This window comes from Elephas maximus, chromosome 13, assembly GCF_024166365.1.
Source record: "Elephas maximus indicus isolate mEleMax1 chromosome 13, mEleMax1 primary haplotype, whole genome shotgun sequence".
Taxonomy (NCBI): domain Eukaryota; kingdom Metazoa; phylum Chordata; class Mammalia; order Proboscidea; family Elephantidae; genus Elephas; species Elephas maximus.
The window spans coordinates 61,109,097-61,126,353 of record NC_064831.1 but is presented as its reverse complement, the minus strand read 5'-3'; the positions used below and the strand labels follow the sequence as shown (position 1 = coordinate 61,126,353).

Genomic DNA, 17,257 nt, shown 5'->3' with positions numbered 1-17,257 from the left:
TATTGTACACCCACCAGGTATTAGCACAGAGTGCTCGTAGTTCCTCCTCTCTCCCTTATGACCCAACTCCTTCATCAGTCACCTTTCTCAGGCCATCAACTGGCAGAATCTGTTCTTTTCTGAGGAGCACTCCTGAACATCCCTATTCACTTCACCTAAACAATTAGCATCCTTCTGGATTCACTGAAATCATCTGGGTAGCCATATATTTAATACTATCGTATCCACTACTTAAATCTCACTAACAGCCAAACCAATAGCCAACCTAGTTGGGAAAACAGACAAAACTTTCAACAAAGTTATTCCCCTGCGGACTCTGTTCTTGAGATAACTAGAACAGTTGGAAGAAAATACAGTATCCTAATAACATGGCTTAGGACAAAGTCATGCTTTCTGACATCAATCTGACCTCACAGCCATTACAGAAAGCTTTCATTCAATTATTTTATTTTGGTAAAATATATATGACATGAAATTTGCCCTTTTAACCATTTTTAAGCATGCAATTCAGTGGTATTAAGTACATTCACTGTGTTGTGCAAAAACCACTATTATTTCCACAATTTTTTCAACATCCCAAAGTGAAACTCTGTACCAATTAAGCAGTAACTCCCCAATTCCCCTTTCCCCCTAGACCCTGTTGACCTCTTTCTGTTGCTACGTATTTGCCTATTCTAGACATTCATATAAGTGGAATCATACAGTATTCGTCCTTTGTTGTCTGACTTATTTCACTCAGCATAACATTTTCAAAGTTCACCCATGTCGTAGCCTATAACAGATCTTCATTTCTCGTTGTGGCGGAATAATATTCCATTGTATGTATACACCACATTTTGTTTATCCATTCATCTGTTGATGGACACCTGGTTTGTTTTCATCTTTTGGCTGTTGTGAATAATGCTGCAAGGAACACTGGTGTACAAGTATCTGTTTGAGTCCCTGCGTTCAGTTCTTCGGGATATATACCTAGGGGAAGAACTGCCTAGTCATATGATAATTCTGTTTTAACTTTTTGAGAAACTACCAAAACTTTTTCCACAATGGCTGTACCATTTAACATTCCCACCAACAATGGACAAGAGTTCCAATTTCGCCACCAACACTTGCCGTTTTCTGGGCTTTTTTGATAATAATCATCCTAGTGGGGTGAAGTATTACTCGATTCTTATATACTCCCAAGCTCACATTCCCTAGAACAATGGTTCTCAAACTTCTGTGTCCAGAACCCTGGAGGATTTGCTGAAACACAGATGGTTGCACCTCATTCCTAGAGTTTCTGGGATAGGGCCTGGAAATTTGCATTTCTAACAAGTTTCTGGGTGATGCTGATGTTGACAGTCTAGGGATCACACTTTGAGAACTACTGCCCTAAAATACAGACCTTCTTCCTCATCAGCCTCAATTCTGTTCTCACATGAGCTTTAAGAGGGTGAACTCACCTACTTTACAGACGAGACCAAAGCCTAATCTTCGGAAATAACAAGAGATGCAGTCTATTCATGACCAAGAATATTCATCACAACATTACCATAGCCAAAAAATGAAAACAATATAAACATCTAACAAACATGAAAAGATTTTATATACATGTGTGTGTGTGTCTATATACACACACACATATAAAACCAAAAATCAAACTTGTTGCTGTTGAGTCGATTCCAACTCATAGTGACCCTATAGGACAGAGTAGAACTGCCCCATAGGGTTTCCGGAGCAGCTGGTAGATTTGAACTGCCAACCTTTGTGCCACCAGGGCTCCAGTCAGGGCTCAGACTCTGTAAGGCTAGATACTAACTTGTAGAAAGCAGATGCGATGTCATCATAAATTTTGTCAGATAAAAATGTAATTTATTTCTGTCCAGTAGGAATGATAACCCCAAGGGTTATAATTTCACTGCTTTGTAGGACATGAACCCATTTTGCATCTAATCTAACAATCTCATTCCAGTACTTTAATTTTTCTCTCAGCTTTTCCTATCCTCCTTTAAACCTGATCTGTCATCCTGCTGGTTCCCTCATTATTGAGTTGATAAAAACTTTGACCTGTGATCAGTATCTATTTGCCTGAAATTTTTAACATTTTTAAAATTATATAGCAGGGATAATGGAGATTATCTCAGCCCAAAGGTCTGATTTGACAGATGTACATAGTCTGTTTCTATGCCTACTGGAAGCCCTGAGCACCTTTAAGGCACTTCCATCATAGAAACCTTCACATCCAAACATGTCTCCCCTCAGAATTCCACGAGGGCCTCTCATACTCGCTCCCTATCTGGTGTGACTTCAAGCATTCTCTTATCTTTGACATACAGTGCTTTATGGCTCTCACTTCAGATTCTGACTGCCCAGGTGAATAGGAAGAATAAAAGGCAAATTGCTATTCAGTTAAACCCAAGACCAACCCAGTGTCTTGCTGTCTTGTTCTCATGAATTGTCTTTTCCATAAATTCTCTCCTCCATACCCCCTCCAGCACCTGAAATGCCAGGAAAGTCATCCAATTCTAAAGAATTCAGAGGCAAATGAAGGCATCAGTCAACCTAGGAGGCCACTGGTTAGATTAAATATTGACGCAATGAATTTTCAGAATCCTAGTCTACTCCCAAATAGTTGAAGATTTTTATTAACACCAATGCGAACTAAAAGGTTGTTTTTAAAAAAAAAGTTTGTTCTCCCACTGAACAGAAACTGAAACTGGAAAAAGACTAACTCATCTACCACCTCAGCAGCTACAGGCCTCCACAGATGCATCACAGCCAGTCTCTGCAGCCCATATTATGCTACTGATACCAGGATAAGGACACCACTACAGGCCCTTACACGGTCAGCTTTTCAGTTATCGGAGATAAATCATTAAGTGAGAAAACTTAAAGGAGTCAAAAGGAAAGGAACAGGGAATCCTGGGTTCTGTATCCGCAGCACTGGGTAATCAGAAGAAAAAGAAGAGAGGTTCTATTCATTAGCCTGTTCATGAGGGCACGGGAAGATCTCAGTGAGGATAAGCAGGAGGTATCAAAGGCAGGGGAGTCACACAGCAAGAACTTCAACAGCAAAGTGGTACAGAGGCTGGGAGCTCTTTGGTAGCAATGTAAACTTCACTTCAGAATCTGAGCAGGGGTCTTTCTAGCATTAGAACAGAAAACTTTGTTGGAGCTGTCTGAACCTAGAGGCACATGGTTGCCCTGGATTTCTATACTTGGTTTCACTACCGTGGACTAAAAGATGGTGCAGTGCTTTGTAATGTTGGAGGGAGAAAACTGTCTGCACTTGACCAGCAGGGGGCAATAAGTCATCCAAGACAAAAACAGGAGACGGCGGCAGATGTGTCTTCCTCTTCTCCAGCATTCTCTGCCACGTTTCCCTAATGCTCATTAAAAAAGTGCCTCAGGATAGATTTGGCTCACAGGCACCTGCCAGAACAAAGCCAGCCAAGCTACAGATTATTTGGAATAAGTTTTTAGGGGTCAGATTTGTCTTTTACTGACACTTTCGAAATACACAATTTGGGAGAGCGTGGTACATTGTCTTCTGACTCGTTTTCTTTTTGATTCAAGATTACTAACAGTTCTAAAACTGTCTAAAAGTTATTTTTATATGAACAATAAAGTAAAATATGACCTTAAATAAGTGTCTTCAAGGCACATTATAAAAAACGTTAAAAGGATATTTCTGAGAAGCTGAAAAGCAGGAACAAGAAGAGAGAGTAGGTGGAGAGATGATTTAACAGGGTGGAACCAGGGGCAGCTCTTAAATATTATGTTAAACTGGATAAGATTAAAAATATCAACGGAAAACATCTTACTCAAGGACCAAAAGAAGGGCATAAATTGCTAAAGAACAGGTGTAAACTAGACAAATCTATCAATAACTCCAAGGATCAGAAACTAGTAAAGAACTCTCTGGGGAGAAAGAACAGGGAGCACCTAGAGGGGAACACCTTAAATGTATGCAAACCGAACTTTCACTCTCCACTTCGCTGACTGAACTGCTCTCATGGCATCTCCCTATATTCTATACAGTTTGTACGTATCCAGTCTCTCAAAAGTCACTTTACCTCTCCAGGTCCATTTCTTCATCTGTAAAATGAACGAGCTAATCTCTGCGAGCACTTCAAGCTCTAATACTCCATGGCTCTAAAATCCCCCCAAATTCCCTTATCATACCATTATGCTTAGTTTTAACACTTGAACAAACTGTACATGATAAAACTACACTGGTGGGAACTTTCACAGAAACCACAGAGAACAAACAAAAGCCTAGAACTATGGGACGCGATTTTGGAAAAAACATTATCGTTGGGTAGTGGGAATAAAGAGGTAATGCAAGGTTCATGCTGCAGAAAAAAACAGAGACGGGGCGTACTTAGCCCGGGTATGATGCCGTAACCACACTTCATAGTTTTATAACCTAAAAATCATTTTTTAGATTTTGCTAAACAGCCTTTATTTGTAGGCACTGCAAAAGCTATGCAGTGAAGCAGAATGCACAGGAAAGATGTGACAGAATTGCGTGGCTGTCCTACTTAATGGGGCACTGTGAGGAGCTGGGGGAGTTCACGTAGGAGGTAATATTACACACACACCGAAACTGCCATCTGAATACCAATCAGTCAGGGAGTTCGCCAATCAATCACAAAATAGTGAGCGTCTATCCTCGGTCAGGCACGAGAAGACCGACAGGAGAAACACATGACCCTAAAGTGGATGCACGTACTTGAAGTGCGGTCTAAGAGAACCCTAAGTTAAGGGTAAAGTCTGCTGTTTACTCCCACATAACGTACAGCACTGAAAACTAAATATTATTTGGTTTGACTAATTGTCAGATTGAGTCTCATGAAACAATTATGACAGTATCTTAATTCATTCCAGTAATCTTTCAAAAAATTGTATTATATTAGTTTCATAAATATTATCCATTTCTAAACACTATAGGACTCAACATTAGTCCTAAGTATAACATTAAGCGACAAACAACACCTGTTCCACAAAGGTTACCTGTTCTTCCCCAAAAGAAGGACACGGAGGGATCTCAGAGTCGAAAGTCCACTAATTTCTTCAATCTGGTTATCATATAAATCCAAGAATATTAGCCTCTGCAGATTAGAAATATTTTGGATCCGAGTTATGAAATTGTGTTGAAAGTTCAACAAACGAAGGTGTTCCTCCCCATCAATGATAGGACATACTGTCAGCTTTTGCCTAGAAAAGATGTTAAAAGTTAGTAAGGTTCCCATTAGGCAGCCTGCCTCCTCCTACAAATATTATTATTAGTATCTGTGCTCCCACGCTGTGAGAAGAAAATGATGAGTCCTGCCAATTCCTGCCCTCTTGAACTAAGCATCTTATAGCTATTTGTAAATCGTTCGTGTAAAGGCCAATCGACTTTTACAAAGGTAATATTAAGTTTAAGCTTTTATTATATTAAAAAATTCCCAATATTAATTATTTCACATAAAATTGACTTAACATCAGAAAACACTCAAAGTAATTGCTTCTACAATAGAGGTTTAGATGGTTGAAAAAATCATGCCAAATAACCAGAGAAATGCCTTTGGCATCAATCCAATGATGTAAAGACTTCCCAGGCATCAGAGCAAAAACTGCATAAAAGGATCTCTCATAGGGTCATAGACTCTTCAGGTGGATGATATCTTAGGGAGGACAACAAATGCAGCCACCTACAATTCACTTTGATGAAAAAAATTTCATCCTGAAATGTACTAATGGTAAGGTGGTCCTTTCTGAACATTTCCTCAGAAGTTAGATTTTAAGTATATGTTTACATGGTTGACAACAACTTCGAACTTCGCAGAACATCTAGAGTGCCACAAGGTATGATGAAAATCTAACCATATATGCCCTTAGCTGTATTTAAAACAGGTAAGCCTCTATTACAGAAAAAGTTATAAAGTACTCCATGTGAGGTAAATATGTGTAGGGTCCTTTAAGAGTTCTGCAAGTATAATAACAGGGTCAGACAGTGATTCCACTCTGAGAGTTTCAAAGGAGGATAATACAGCTCTATCATTCAGAGTGTGAACAGCTCCAAGGGAGAGGTTTATGAGAAATGCTTCCTTTCAGTAAAAATCAAGTTAATGTAACTTTTAGAGAAAATAAATCTGTGTTATAGGCATAAGTAAAACTATGGAAGTGATCAGAATCCTCCTTAGAAGGGAAGAAAAGAATGATTAGCAGAAGGAGATACCTGAACTCCAATGGTTGACCAAGATAACGATTAAAAATATAGGCTCTGAAACAATTGATTTTACTTTGTGCTTCTTAGTGCTGGTATATGCCACTGACTCGATTCCCACTTATAGCAACCCTGCATGACAGAAAAGAACTGCCTCACAGGCTTTTCTAGGCTGTAATCTTTATGGGAGCGGACCAGCAGGTTTTTTCTCCTGCAGGGTTGCTCGGTTGGTTCAAACTGCCAACATCTTAGTTAGCAGCCAAGTGCTTAACCACTGCACCACCATGGCTCCTCGCTTTGTGCTTAGTATTTAGAATTCATTTAATTATACTACCACATTTAGTACTTCCAGGTTACCCACTGCCGTTGAGTCGATTCTGACTCATAGCGACTCTACAGAACAGAGCAGAACTGCCCGATAGAGCTTCCAAGGAGAACCTGGCAGATTCGAAATGCCAACCTCTTGGTTAGCAGCCGTAGCACTTAACCACTTCCAGATTATAAATTATTAATTAAGAAATAATTAGTATTCCACTTTAAAATTCATATCTTTGTGCATCAGCTTAGCAATAACCTTAAATTGTCTCACCTTTTTTCCTGCTTTAGTCTTCCTCTATTTCTTATAAACCTACTGATGTCTCCCAACTTCTTGTTTATTTAATTCTTGAGTCAGTCCTCACTGAGATAGGAAAATAAATAATCTCTGACATCCCGCCCCCCCCTTACATAAGCTGCTATAACTTGAAATAAATTCATTTTTTTATATTCGCAGTACAGAGGCTAAGGCCTAGCTCCAAGGATCACTTGTACATCCTTAACCCCACAAGCCCCTGCCACTTCATCAAAACAAGCAAACAGAAAAACCAATGACCCAGTGCCCTCTGGAGGAGTTCACCATGCCCCCAAAGCCCCTGAGTTGCTACACCTCCTATCCCATTACTAACGGGTCTATTGGACCATGCTTTTGCCTCTGTATTTCCTTCTCGGTGCTGACAGACTGCCTTCCTGTGCTTCAGGCTACCCTAGCTCCCAGAACAGCCAGATCCTAGCTCTTCCAAGTATTTCTTCTCAGGGCTGGATTCTACTCTTGTTCCCTCAGTCTTCCGGCTAAGAAGCTGTACAGCATAGCACAGGTGCCTTTGAAAAATCATTAACCATTACACACTGGCTCTCAAATAATGACATCTGAATTCTTCGCGCTATCCCAGCTTTCCCTACTGGACCTGCTGGTACTGATCAAACTATGCCTAATTCATGACATCTTTGTGATCCTGCCATTTCATAACCAGCCTTTGAAGCTGAGTCAGTTCCCTTGGTCCTGACTTTCCTCAGTAAGCAAGTCTTCATCTAATCAAAGTTTGCTTCTCTACTTCAGAGGCCCATGCTGCCAAGGACCCATCTTCACAATTACCTGAGTCACCCCAAGCTATAACAGAAAAGCCTCATTTGTTAGGTCACAGTCTTACAAATACTGGTCCCTGTTAGTAAAGGAAACATGGAATTGAAGGCCTAAGGTGCTATTCTTGGCTAGAGTTTGAAAGATTTAGATAAGAATCACTAGAAAATCCCTCAAAACATTAAAATATCATGAAAGTTGTAAACATTAGATAACATTAGAATCTCAAAAACCAATCATACTGCAAAGATGCCAGGACAAATACTGCCCTCAAGTGTTACTCTGCCTACAAAACATGCTGTACCCTCCAGAGACTTTTTCCCAGCTACAAACAAAAATGGTCCATGACAGTTGCTGTCAGGTGTGCACTGCTAAGCTGCAGGTATGCCCAGCAAAGATGTTTTCTCTGCTGGTTATACCACTAAAGTAGGAGTTAGGACCCTTTGTCCAACATTCTATTGCTGCTATCTTCCTAGATGTAAAGATGGGGGTCAAGTCTTAAATATGTTCTTTCAAAAGATTTTACCGACAGCCTATTCTGTACCAGGCTCTGCTCTAGATGCTAGCAATTCAGAACTGAATAAAAATTCTTGTGCTCATAGAGGTTCAATTCTAGCAGAAAGAGACAGACAGTAACCATGATATGGAAAATATTTAATGTTACGAGGGTGACAAGTGCTAAGAAGAAAAAGCAGGGAAGCGTCCTGGGGCTGTCAGGTGGAAAGGGTTGCAATTTGGACAGGATGGCTGGGGAAGGTCATCCCTGAGATGATGATCTTTGAGTAAAGACCTGAAGGAGGATGTGAGCCTGCAGATATGTGGTGGAAGAGCATTCCACGCAGAGGGAACTGTGACTGCAAAGTCCTGATGTGCAAGTGTGCTCAGTGTATTCTAGGAACAGCAAGGAAACGGGTGTGGCTGGGGCAGAGTGAGTGAAGGAGCATGTAGGAGGAGTTAACAGGGAACTAGACTGGAAAGAGTCCAGCAGGCCTGTGTGAAGGCTATCAAGTTTTTTCTATCCTAAAATTTGTTTTTATCAATGTCATATTTTAGAATTGGCATAGTACTCTTTTGGAATATAATCAAGAGCCTTTACATTATATAGATACAAAAAATTCCTTGCCATACCTTTGAAGGAATAAGCAAAAAATTGGTAACAATGATTGTGTCTAGGTAGGAGAACTGGGTGACTAGGGAACAGGAGGGAGGACGACTTTTATACCTTTCAAATCTTTTATCATGTCTATGTATTATCTATTAAAAAATAAAATAAAATAAATTTGTCCTCACCTTTCTAGGGTCAACCTGTCTGAGTAAAGAATTTTCTCTTCAGAAGAACGCTGGAGAATAGGAAATGATGGCATTGATGAGCTCACCAAATTAACATGATCACCTATTGAAAATGATATACAAATTACTTGATTAAGAAAAACCTTAAAAATCTTGAAACTAAAGTGACCTTACATTTGGAGAACATTGACACCCACAAATATCTTTTCTAGAAAGTATACTTTCCACGTTGTTGTTGTTGCTGTTGGTGCCATTGAGTGGATTCCGACTCATGGAGGCCCCATGTGTTTCCATAGGTCTATATATTTGAAATTAATTACTCAATTTGAATTTGTTGCTTTCCTCCTCAAACCTAAATGATGTGTTCTGTGTATGCCAAATAATTTATCCCTTGCCTTACAGATTGGTTGAAAGTACAGAACTACTCTAGTGCTACCTTTAGCCCTTTATAAGCCTGGCTCCTAACACTAAATTTTAACTGACTTATAACGGAGATGATAGTCCCTCATTACCAGAAACATTTGGGCCAGCACTATGACAGCCCGGCCGGATTCTGGACTTGGAAGGTGTCTGAATGGAAGAATCTCCAAATGCTGACAAGGAGCTCGTGGCGGTTTTCATTTCCAGGCCACATAGTTCTGTCACGTTTGTTGTGGTTGAGATGCATGATGATTTACTACCAGGCGAAGGACTTAGTACTCTTCCATCTCCTTCAAAATATCAAAAAGTTGATCACAAAGCTAGACAATACATGATTTTGCTATAGGAAATATAAAGAAAGCAGTTTCGGGTGGCAGATGCAAACCTCGTATCGTCACTTTTTCTTTTTTTTTTTTTTATTGTAAAGAGACCAAAGGTAGACGCCAATAAACCTAGTACACTTGTAACTAGGGTCCACAGGGTATATGGCACCCTTGTGAGGTCTGTGGGCTGTTGGTTAGATGGTGTCCCTGCCATTAAGGAGCTTTCAATTTAGTGGGCAGACAAACACATATCACATTAAAAAACTGAATAGAACAACATGCGCAAAATGTGGAATAAAAAAGAATACCTATTTACATATCTACACAAAAGTGTATCTGATTGTTTTTCACTTAATGGAGATAGCTTCAGATGGGCTTTGGGGGAGGTGAATATTAAGATATATTCTAAAGAACTAGAAGAATGTAGAATGGCCAAGAAGAGATGTTGGGAAGTTCCAGAAATAAGATTTGAGTAATGAGTCAAAGATGACAGTTTGAGTATCAGAGGAAATCTTCTGTATTTTCCTCTAATATATATAGAAAATCTACCGAAAGTAGCAATTGATGTTGAAGTACTTGAAAAGAAGTATAAGCAGTCAAACAGAACCTAAGATTACTATACAATTCTGCTTAAACTGACCAATAAAAGAAAAATCAAATCTAGGAACCTAACATACCTCTTGAGAAGTCATCAACCAATATGGTCACAACTTAAAATCAAGATCTGTATAAAAAACCCACTGCTGTCGAGTTGCTTCCAACTCAAAGTGACCTTGGTTTCCAAAGAGCCGCTGGTGGATGTGAACTGCCAGCCTTTTGGTTAGCAGCCGAGCTCTTAACCACTACGCCTCCATTAAGATCCATATAGATCGTATTAAAGAATGGTAAAGCGGTAGTACTTGCTAGCTACTCCAGGTAGGCAAAGCACAAATCAAAACATCTGCCATCTAGCTTCTTGAACAAAATGATCAATGCTTACATCCCACTTCTCCGAATGCCATGAAATATCAAGATAACTACTAGTGAAGTTCTAGAGTATAAACATTCAGAAGTGACATCAAGTTCACTAATGGAATTAGTCTTGTGACATGAAAGGCTGATAGCAGGGTATCCAAGCAACCATGACTCAGTAAACTGATTTGGAAATCCAAAGTCAGATGGTTAAAAAAATAAAAATCAGTGGAAGGATTAACTGGAGCAAAGTGGTCAGCTAAAGATGATAAAGAAAAAACCCCAAACAATAGACACCCAGATTTCTCTTGTTAGCATCAGAGTTAGGTTTCATGGATTTTTTTTTTTTTTTTTTTTTAAGGCTTCAAGCTAATCCTCAATTTAAGAGGCAGATTTAAACTTGGGACTTTAAGATTTAAGACTTGGGATGCAGAGGTAATAAATTAACTTACCAGGTATGTAGCCCCTGTCTTCCCAATTAAATTTATAAGCTCCTTGAGGGATGGACCTTCATTTATACTCAGTCAAAACAAAAAAAAATATTTTCAGCTCCAATTACATGCAGAAGTCATAATCACTATCAGCAAGAATCAGCTTACTATCACTATCAGTGTGATATATGCCTTACAATAAACAGTGAGACAAGAATGATAAAGGAGAAAGTCCTTAAGATACACAAACGAGACACTCTAAACGACTGGGAGCTAGAGGGATCAGGGGCAAGAAGAGACATTCCACACATAAACTATACTACTATGTGGCACATTTTTAATTGAAACATTTCTTCTGTTACTAATTTTTCTTATATTCCTATTTAACTTACCAGATATGTAGCCCTTGTCTTCCCAATTAAATTTATAAGCTCCTTGAGAGAGGGACCTCATTTTTAGTCTTTGTATTCTTAGTAGAATCTAAATTCAGTAGGCAATCAGTAGATTAATTAAAAATTGATTTTCCAGTTTACTAACAGTTAATTGGAAATCTATTTTGTGTGTTATTTCTATTAAAAAAAATAATAATAAATTATTGGATTTTAATATAAGAATGCTGAACGAATTCTTTTGAGCTGTAAGGGTCCACATTCAGTAAGAATGTTCACAGCACTACACCCTAGAGAGGTGGGTGGATGGATGGATGGATGGATGGATGGATGGATGGATGGATGGATGGGTTGGTGGATGCATCAGTGGGTGAATGCATGATGAAGTGCACTGCCACAACACGTGTGTCCACTCAGCCTCATCTTGTAGATTGTTTTGGTAACCAAAATTCTGATGGTAGATTTTCCAATGATTTGTCATGATCTTAAGAAACAATCACTGCCTCTTACCCTCTACACACACATTTAAAAATTCTTAATTAAGGGATTTACTCAATTGAGGTCTAGTTAACTGCGATTTACTATATAGTACTCCCTGGAATCTCTGGCTTTTACAAAACCTCAAAGACATAGGGGTTAACTCCTAATAATATGCCAAAAACCTAAAAGAAATCACGTATAAAGTTTTAGATTAACCAGTTTGTAACTAAAACATTAAGTTTCTTATAAAAAAAATTATTTTGGTAGAATATATATAACAAAAGGTTTGCCATTTTAGCCATTTTTAAGGGTACAATTCAGTAACATTAATTACATTCATGAGTTTCTTAACTTTTGACTGAGAGTAACATTGGCTAATTTATGCTGACAGACTATTAAATTTGCTTGATTAATTTTGAAAAAATAGAGAAAAATAAGAAATGGGGTGAAATGAATTACAATTGGGCATCAGGAGGTAGTTAATTAGGCAGAAGTCCCCCAACTTTTCCTGATAAAGTGCTACTTCTAATTTCTCCAAAGTTTAATGCTTTTAAAGGCTGAATGGTGAGTACAAAAGTCAAGAAAACAGCTACAAGCTGTGTGGCCTTCTTTGCAGGAAACTGGCTGGACTATGGAGGAAGCACCTTTAGGAGACAACTAGGTACATATGTAAGGCTTACCAAATGAGTAGCCTATCACAGAAAATTACTTTGAATAAAATCTTTCATGAAAATTCATTAGGTTTATTTTTCCCTAAGAAGGTAATTTGTATTTTATGGGTCATTATTTATGTGTAAGATTCTATTCATTTCTGACTTTCAGTTCTCAAAATTCAATGTCTCATGCGTGCTATTTGAGGAAACAGCTCATAATATTTTCCCATTAAATAAATTTACTTGGCCAGCCATCCACAAATCTGTAATAGCAACTCCCTACTCTAACTCAAGAGAAGCTTGGGAAAGGTATTTCCATTTGTTTCATTATTTAGAAAAAAATCTCAAGACATTATTATCAGAAATGTGCAGGCAATTCACAATGCAAGCATAAAAGCCCTAGTTGAGAATTTCCGGGTCCACACCTGTAGGTATGTGCTAACACAGCACCTGGCACAGAGTACATAATAAATATGTATCGCACTGAACCAAAGAAAGCAAGACAGATGTGTCCTGCACTGTGGAACTTCAGTTAAATCCATGTTATGTGTGTAGGGGTTTGCAAAAAGAAAAAGATTTACCAGATTCAATGGGCTCAAGAGGAAGGTCCAGAAGTAGTAAAAGGGGGAAATTAATCAACATTCAAAATAGCCATAAATTCACACAGTAATGAGATAAGCAATCCAGAGAGGGCTGCACTAATCAGTCCTCTCAAATAAACTCCTAGGAGGCAAGGACAGTACTGTACGTAAGGATTTTATATTACTTAACACTAGCACGTTACAGGTGTTAACAGTTGTCAGCAATTAACTAAGATTCAAACGTGCTGAAGGACATTTCTTTGAATTGAAAAATGCATTTCATAAGTATAACCAGATCATATAAGGCAGTATTTGTCAAAACGTGGTACCCAAACCACATCCATCATAATCACTTGAGGCATTTTTAAAATGCGCACTCCCAAGACCTACAAAATCAGAATGGAGAAGGGAGAAGGGGAGCACTAAGAATCTGTATTTATAGCAAAATTCCAGATGGTATACCTTAAAGACTTTTGATATACAGTATCTATAATTGTACGCCAGAGTAAGGGAAAGAAACTGCTCCTTTTCTACTCCTGATTTTTCTTTCCATCGTTTCCTTATCTCCTAAAGATTTGTATTCCGATACTCTTATCCTCACTAGCCATTTTTTTTTAGTTCCAATTCAGCATTTAGAACATTCTTTTCCCATTTTCTAGTCTATAGCCCACCCAAAACTAAAGCACCACAGCTTTTTCTGTATTGGAAATAATCTACCACGCTGTATATATAAGCCAATCTGATTTTAAAAATAGGTCATATATCCCCAAACCAATTTGGCAACCAATGAACCATTTCGTTTTTAATTCAAGTTTATTTGTATCTAGTGATTCAACATTATTAAACAATTGAAATTATTTAAAGAAGATAAAATAAGTCCACTGACAATACCTTGCCTACTTGAGTAGTTCCTTTCAAGGTCATGTTGTAACAGTCGACCAGGAAATGATGATGTGTCTTTACTTAGCTTGAATTCAACCTTAAAAAAAAAAAAAAAATTATTTAAGAAAAAAAAATTTGGAGAAAAATTTAACAATAAATAACGACAAGAATGATAAAATATCATACGGTAACTGATACACGCTATAACATGGATGAACCTTAAAAACATTTTGCTAAATGAAAGAAACCAGACATAAAAGGCCACATATTATATGATTCAGTTAATATGAAATGTCCAGAATAGGCAAATCCATAGAGACAGAAGGTAGATTTAGGGGATGTGGGGGAATGACAAGTGACTGCTTAACGGGTATGGGGATTCTGGATGGGGTGATGAAAAAGTTCTGAAACTAGGTAGTGGTGACGGTTGCAAACATTGTGAATGTACTTAATGTCACTGAATTGTGCACCTTAAAATAGCTAAAATGGTAAATTTAGTTGTGTGTATTTCACTACACACAAAACAACATTAGAGTCAATTTCATTAAGTCAGATGAAAGCATGTTCCAATCTGAGGCACTGCCCATCGTCTCACTCCCTCACCCCAAATGCAATGACTAAAACAATCATTTTCTCCAAAAAAAAAATAATAAAAAGTAAATACTGCTGAAAAATCACTGTTTTCATCGTTAGAATTCCTTTAAATGTCCAATTATAATAACAAAGTTGCATATTTAAACTTTCTAAGAAGGGTTTCCACTAAATTTATTATAAGTAATTATTTGGTAGAAAAATTGAGAAAAACAAAAACCAAAGGAACCTCCTATTGTATATTAAGCATACATATAAAACCCTAAATAGTGATTTTAAAAGAGTTATGAAGCTCCTGATTCATACATACCATAAACATTATAATAGTATTTACATTATATCTTTATGAATTATATGAACTAAAGGTATTTTCTCAAAACATACATCTACATAAGAGAAAATTAATGGTTTGGAAAGAATTTGGATAAGGCAGGTAGTTCCTAGAAACACACTGTAATGACAGAATAGGATTTGTCCATTGAAATCAATAGGCAAAGCTTTGTGGGAATCCATCATGTGCAGTTATAATAAAGACTATTTCAGGTAACCTTGCTAACTGCTGCTTATTCAAAATGATTTATTTGGTGTGGGAAGGTGTTTGAGTGTTGAGGTGAGACAGGAGAGAAAGAAAAAGATGTGTATTTCAAAATCTGAAAAGAAAGCTCAAAGGCTAGAGATTCTAGAAATGCCAGGGATATTATAGGCAAATTGTCTAGCTAGGAAAATCTCATGCTCATATCTTCATGTCTAAATAACATGTTCCCATCTATTTTTTCTCCCCTGATTTTCCTTATGTATTTTTCCTTATATATTCCCAACTATTTTTTCTCCCTCGATTCTAAATGCAACGTGTAGATCAAAACCAAAAAACCAAACCCGTTGCTGTCGAGTCAATTCAGACTCATAGCGACCCCATAGGACAGAGTAGAAGTTCCCCATGGGGTTTCCAAGGAGCACCTGGTGGACTTGAGCTGCCACCTTTTGGTTAGCAGCCGTAGCACTTAACCATTACCCCACCAGGGCTTCCAGTGTGTAGATATGTCCCCCCAAATCGCCACATTCTAAGATGCCATCAGTAGTGAGACACATCATCATTTTATTCACTGCTATGAAAAAACCATCCCCATTAAACTATGATGCACCATCAACTGTTTAAGAAGGGTCCTGATTTCAGAAAGGTTTAACTGCCAAAAAGCTTACCTCTTGCAATTGAGGAAATGAGGTTATGTTTTTAAAAGAGGGTTAATTCTGGCTTTACAGAGGCAGAAAATAAAAATTAGTTCTACACTGGAGAGTGACTATAGTTAAAATTTCCAGCTTAGACTCTACTTTTTAAATCACGCTGCTATTTGTGGAGATAGAAAACAATTTATCTTCAATTTAAATACAATTCTGCTTACTCTTACTTTGTTTTTTTCAGGAAGCGATGATGTCTGAATAACCAGATGAAGCCCACAATTAACCTGAAATTTAGAAGTTAAACTATAAAAATTTGTTCTTAATTTAAATATTTACAACAAAAATACACATCTATACATACATCCGCCCTTCCCAAGAAAAATGGTACAGCTAAAGACACAACAAAGAATTAGAATAAAACAGATGCTTGCTTTGTGTTTGTTTCTGGCAAAAGAGCATGTTCTGAGAATTTGTTTAAAACAGTAGAGTCACAACCAAGAATTAAAGGTTATCACTCTGATTCATTTTCCAAAATGTCGGCAGTAATTTCACCCTCTTAGTACCTCAGGTTTTCCACACTTGCCATTTCAGGTCTAAGTAAATAATATCTCAGTGGAACAGGTGAAGGAGGTGGGTAGTGGTTGTCAATGATAAATTCTTTTCTCAATTATAAAAAGAGGAATTGACTGATTAAAAGGTTTAAACGAACCTGAGTCCTTCACAGCAGACCAGCTCCACCTTCTGGGGAGCCCAGATCCTGGACAAGGCTTCGACTGCCCATCATATAACCCCCCACCCCAAATGCCTTGGGCCAGTCCAGGAGCCTCAAGCCTCAGTCAGACAATAGCTTAAGTAGACCCAGGGGTCCAAGTCCCAATAATACAGTCCACCACCTAGACAAAGACGCCAGTCAGGAAGGATACGAATGGGAGGAAAGAGAAAGCGGAGGCCCAACCTACGTTGTTCGCAGCCCGGCCAGAAACAGAGCGGTATTTCCCAGGAATCATGGCAGAGACAGTTCAGAATCTGTTAGATCTGTCTTCTAGGTGACGCTACAGCAGAGACTCAAAGAGACCTAAAGGGGTCATCTCCCAGGCAACCCGTTCAAGTGTTACCATGGAAACTACCATTTCCGGTCTGGTCCTCTCCCAGATCCACTGGCCAACGCAGTCGTTGTAGCTCCTGGTTGTATTTATGGAGGCTGGGTGCATAAGCACTTCCTCATGCTATTCTGCTGGCCTCAGAAAAACAGAGCGAGAGTTTGGGAAGGAGGATAAGATGGGGAAGAGGCTGGCCACATCGATAGCTATGACAACCACCACTTCCGGTCCGTTCTTCTTTAGGACCCATCTTAGCGCGCCCGCGCGAAATTTGTATCCCGCTGCTTCTAGGCACATGCTTGGGCGAGGGGATGGGGGTGGGGAAAGCACTGAACGGAGTAAGAGGAGGAAGATATTAGAGAGCCATGTACCCTCTCATTTGGGGCCCCAGTTCGGCA

General features: G+C 38.5%; 1 protein-coding gene across 6 annotated transcripts in view; it reads right to left on the bottom strand.

Annotated features, from left to right (window-relative positions):
• Window positions 1-17,082, bottom strand: part of LRRC49 (leucine rich repeat containing 49) — a 175,994-nt gene extending 158,912 nt beyond the window's left edge. For 2 of the 6 annotated variants that reach the window (XM_049905589.1, XM_049905593.1), the window contains exons 1-6: window positions 16,887-17,081; window positions 15,987-16,043; window positions 13,999-14,086; window positions 9,392-9,589; window positions 8,880-8,982; window positions 4,996-5,199 (exon numbers count right to left, since the gene is read on the bottom strand). In XM_049905589.1, coding sequence (XP_049761546.1) covers window positions 4,996-5,199; window positions 8,880-8,982; window positions 9,392-9,589; window positions 13,999-14,086; window positions 15,987-16,043; window positions 16,887-16,970 — 734 coding nt within the window. In that variant the 5' untranslated portion in view covers window positions 16,971-17,081. Of the gene's footprint in view, window positions 1-4,995; window positions 5,200-8,879; window positions 8,983-9,391; window positions 9,590-11,396; window positions 11,570-13,998; window positions 14,087-15,986; window positions 16,044-16,718 lie in introns of those variants that run through there. The other 4 variants (XM_049905590.1, XM_049905591.1, XM_049905592.1 and 1 more) reach the window with 4 other exon arrangements.
• Window positions 17,083-17,257: the final 175 nt, after the last annotated feature.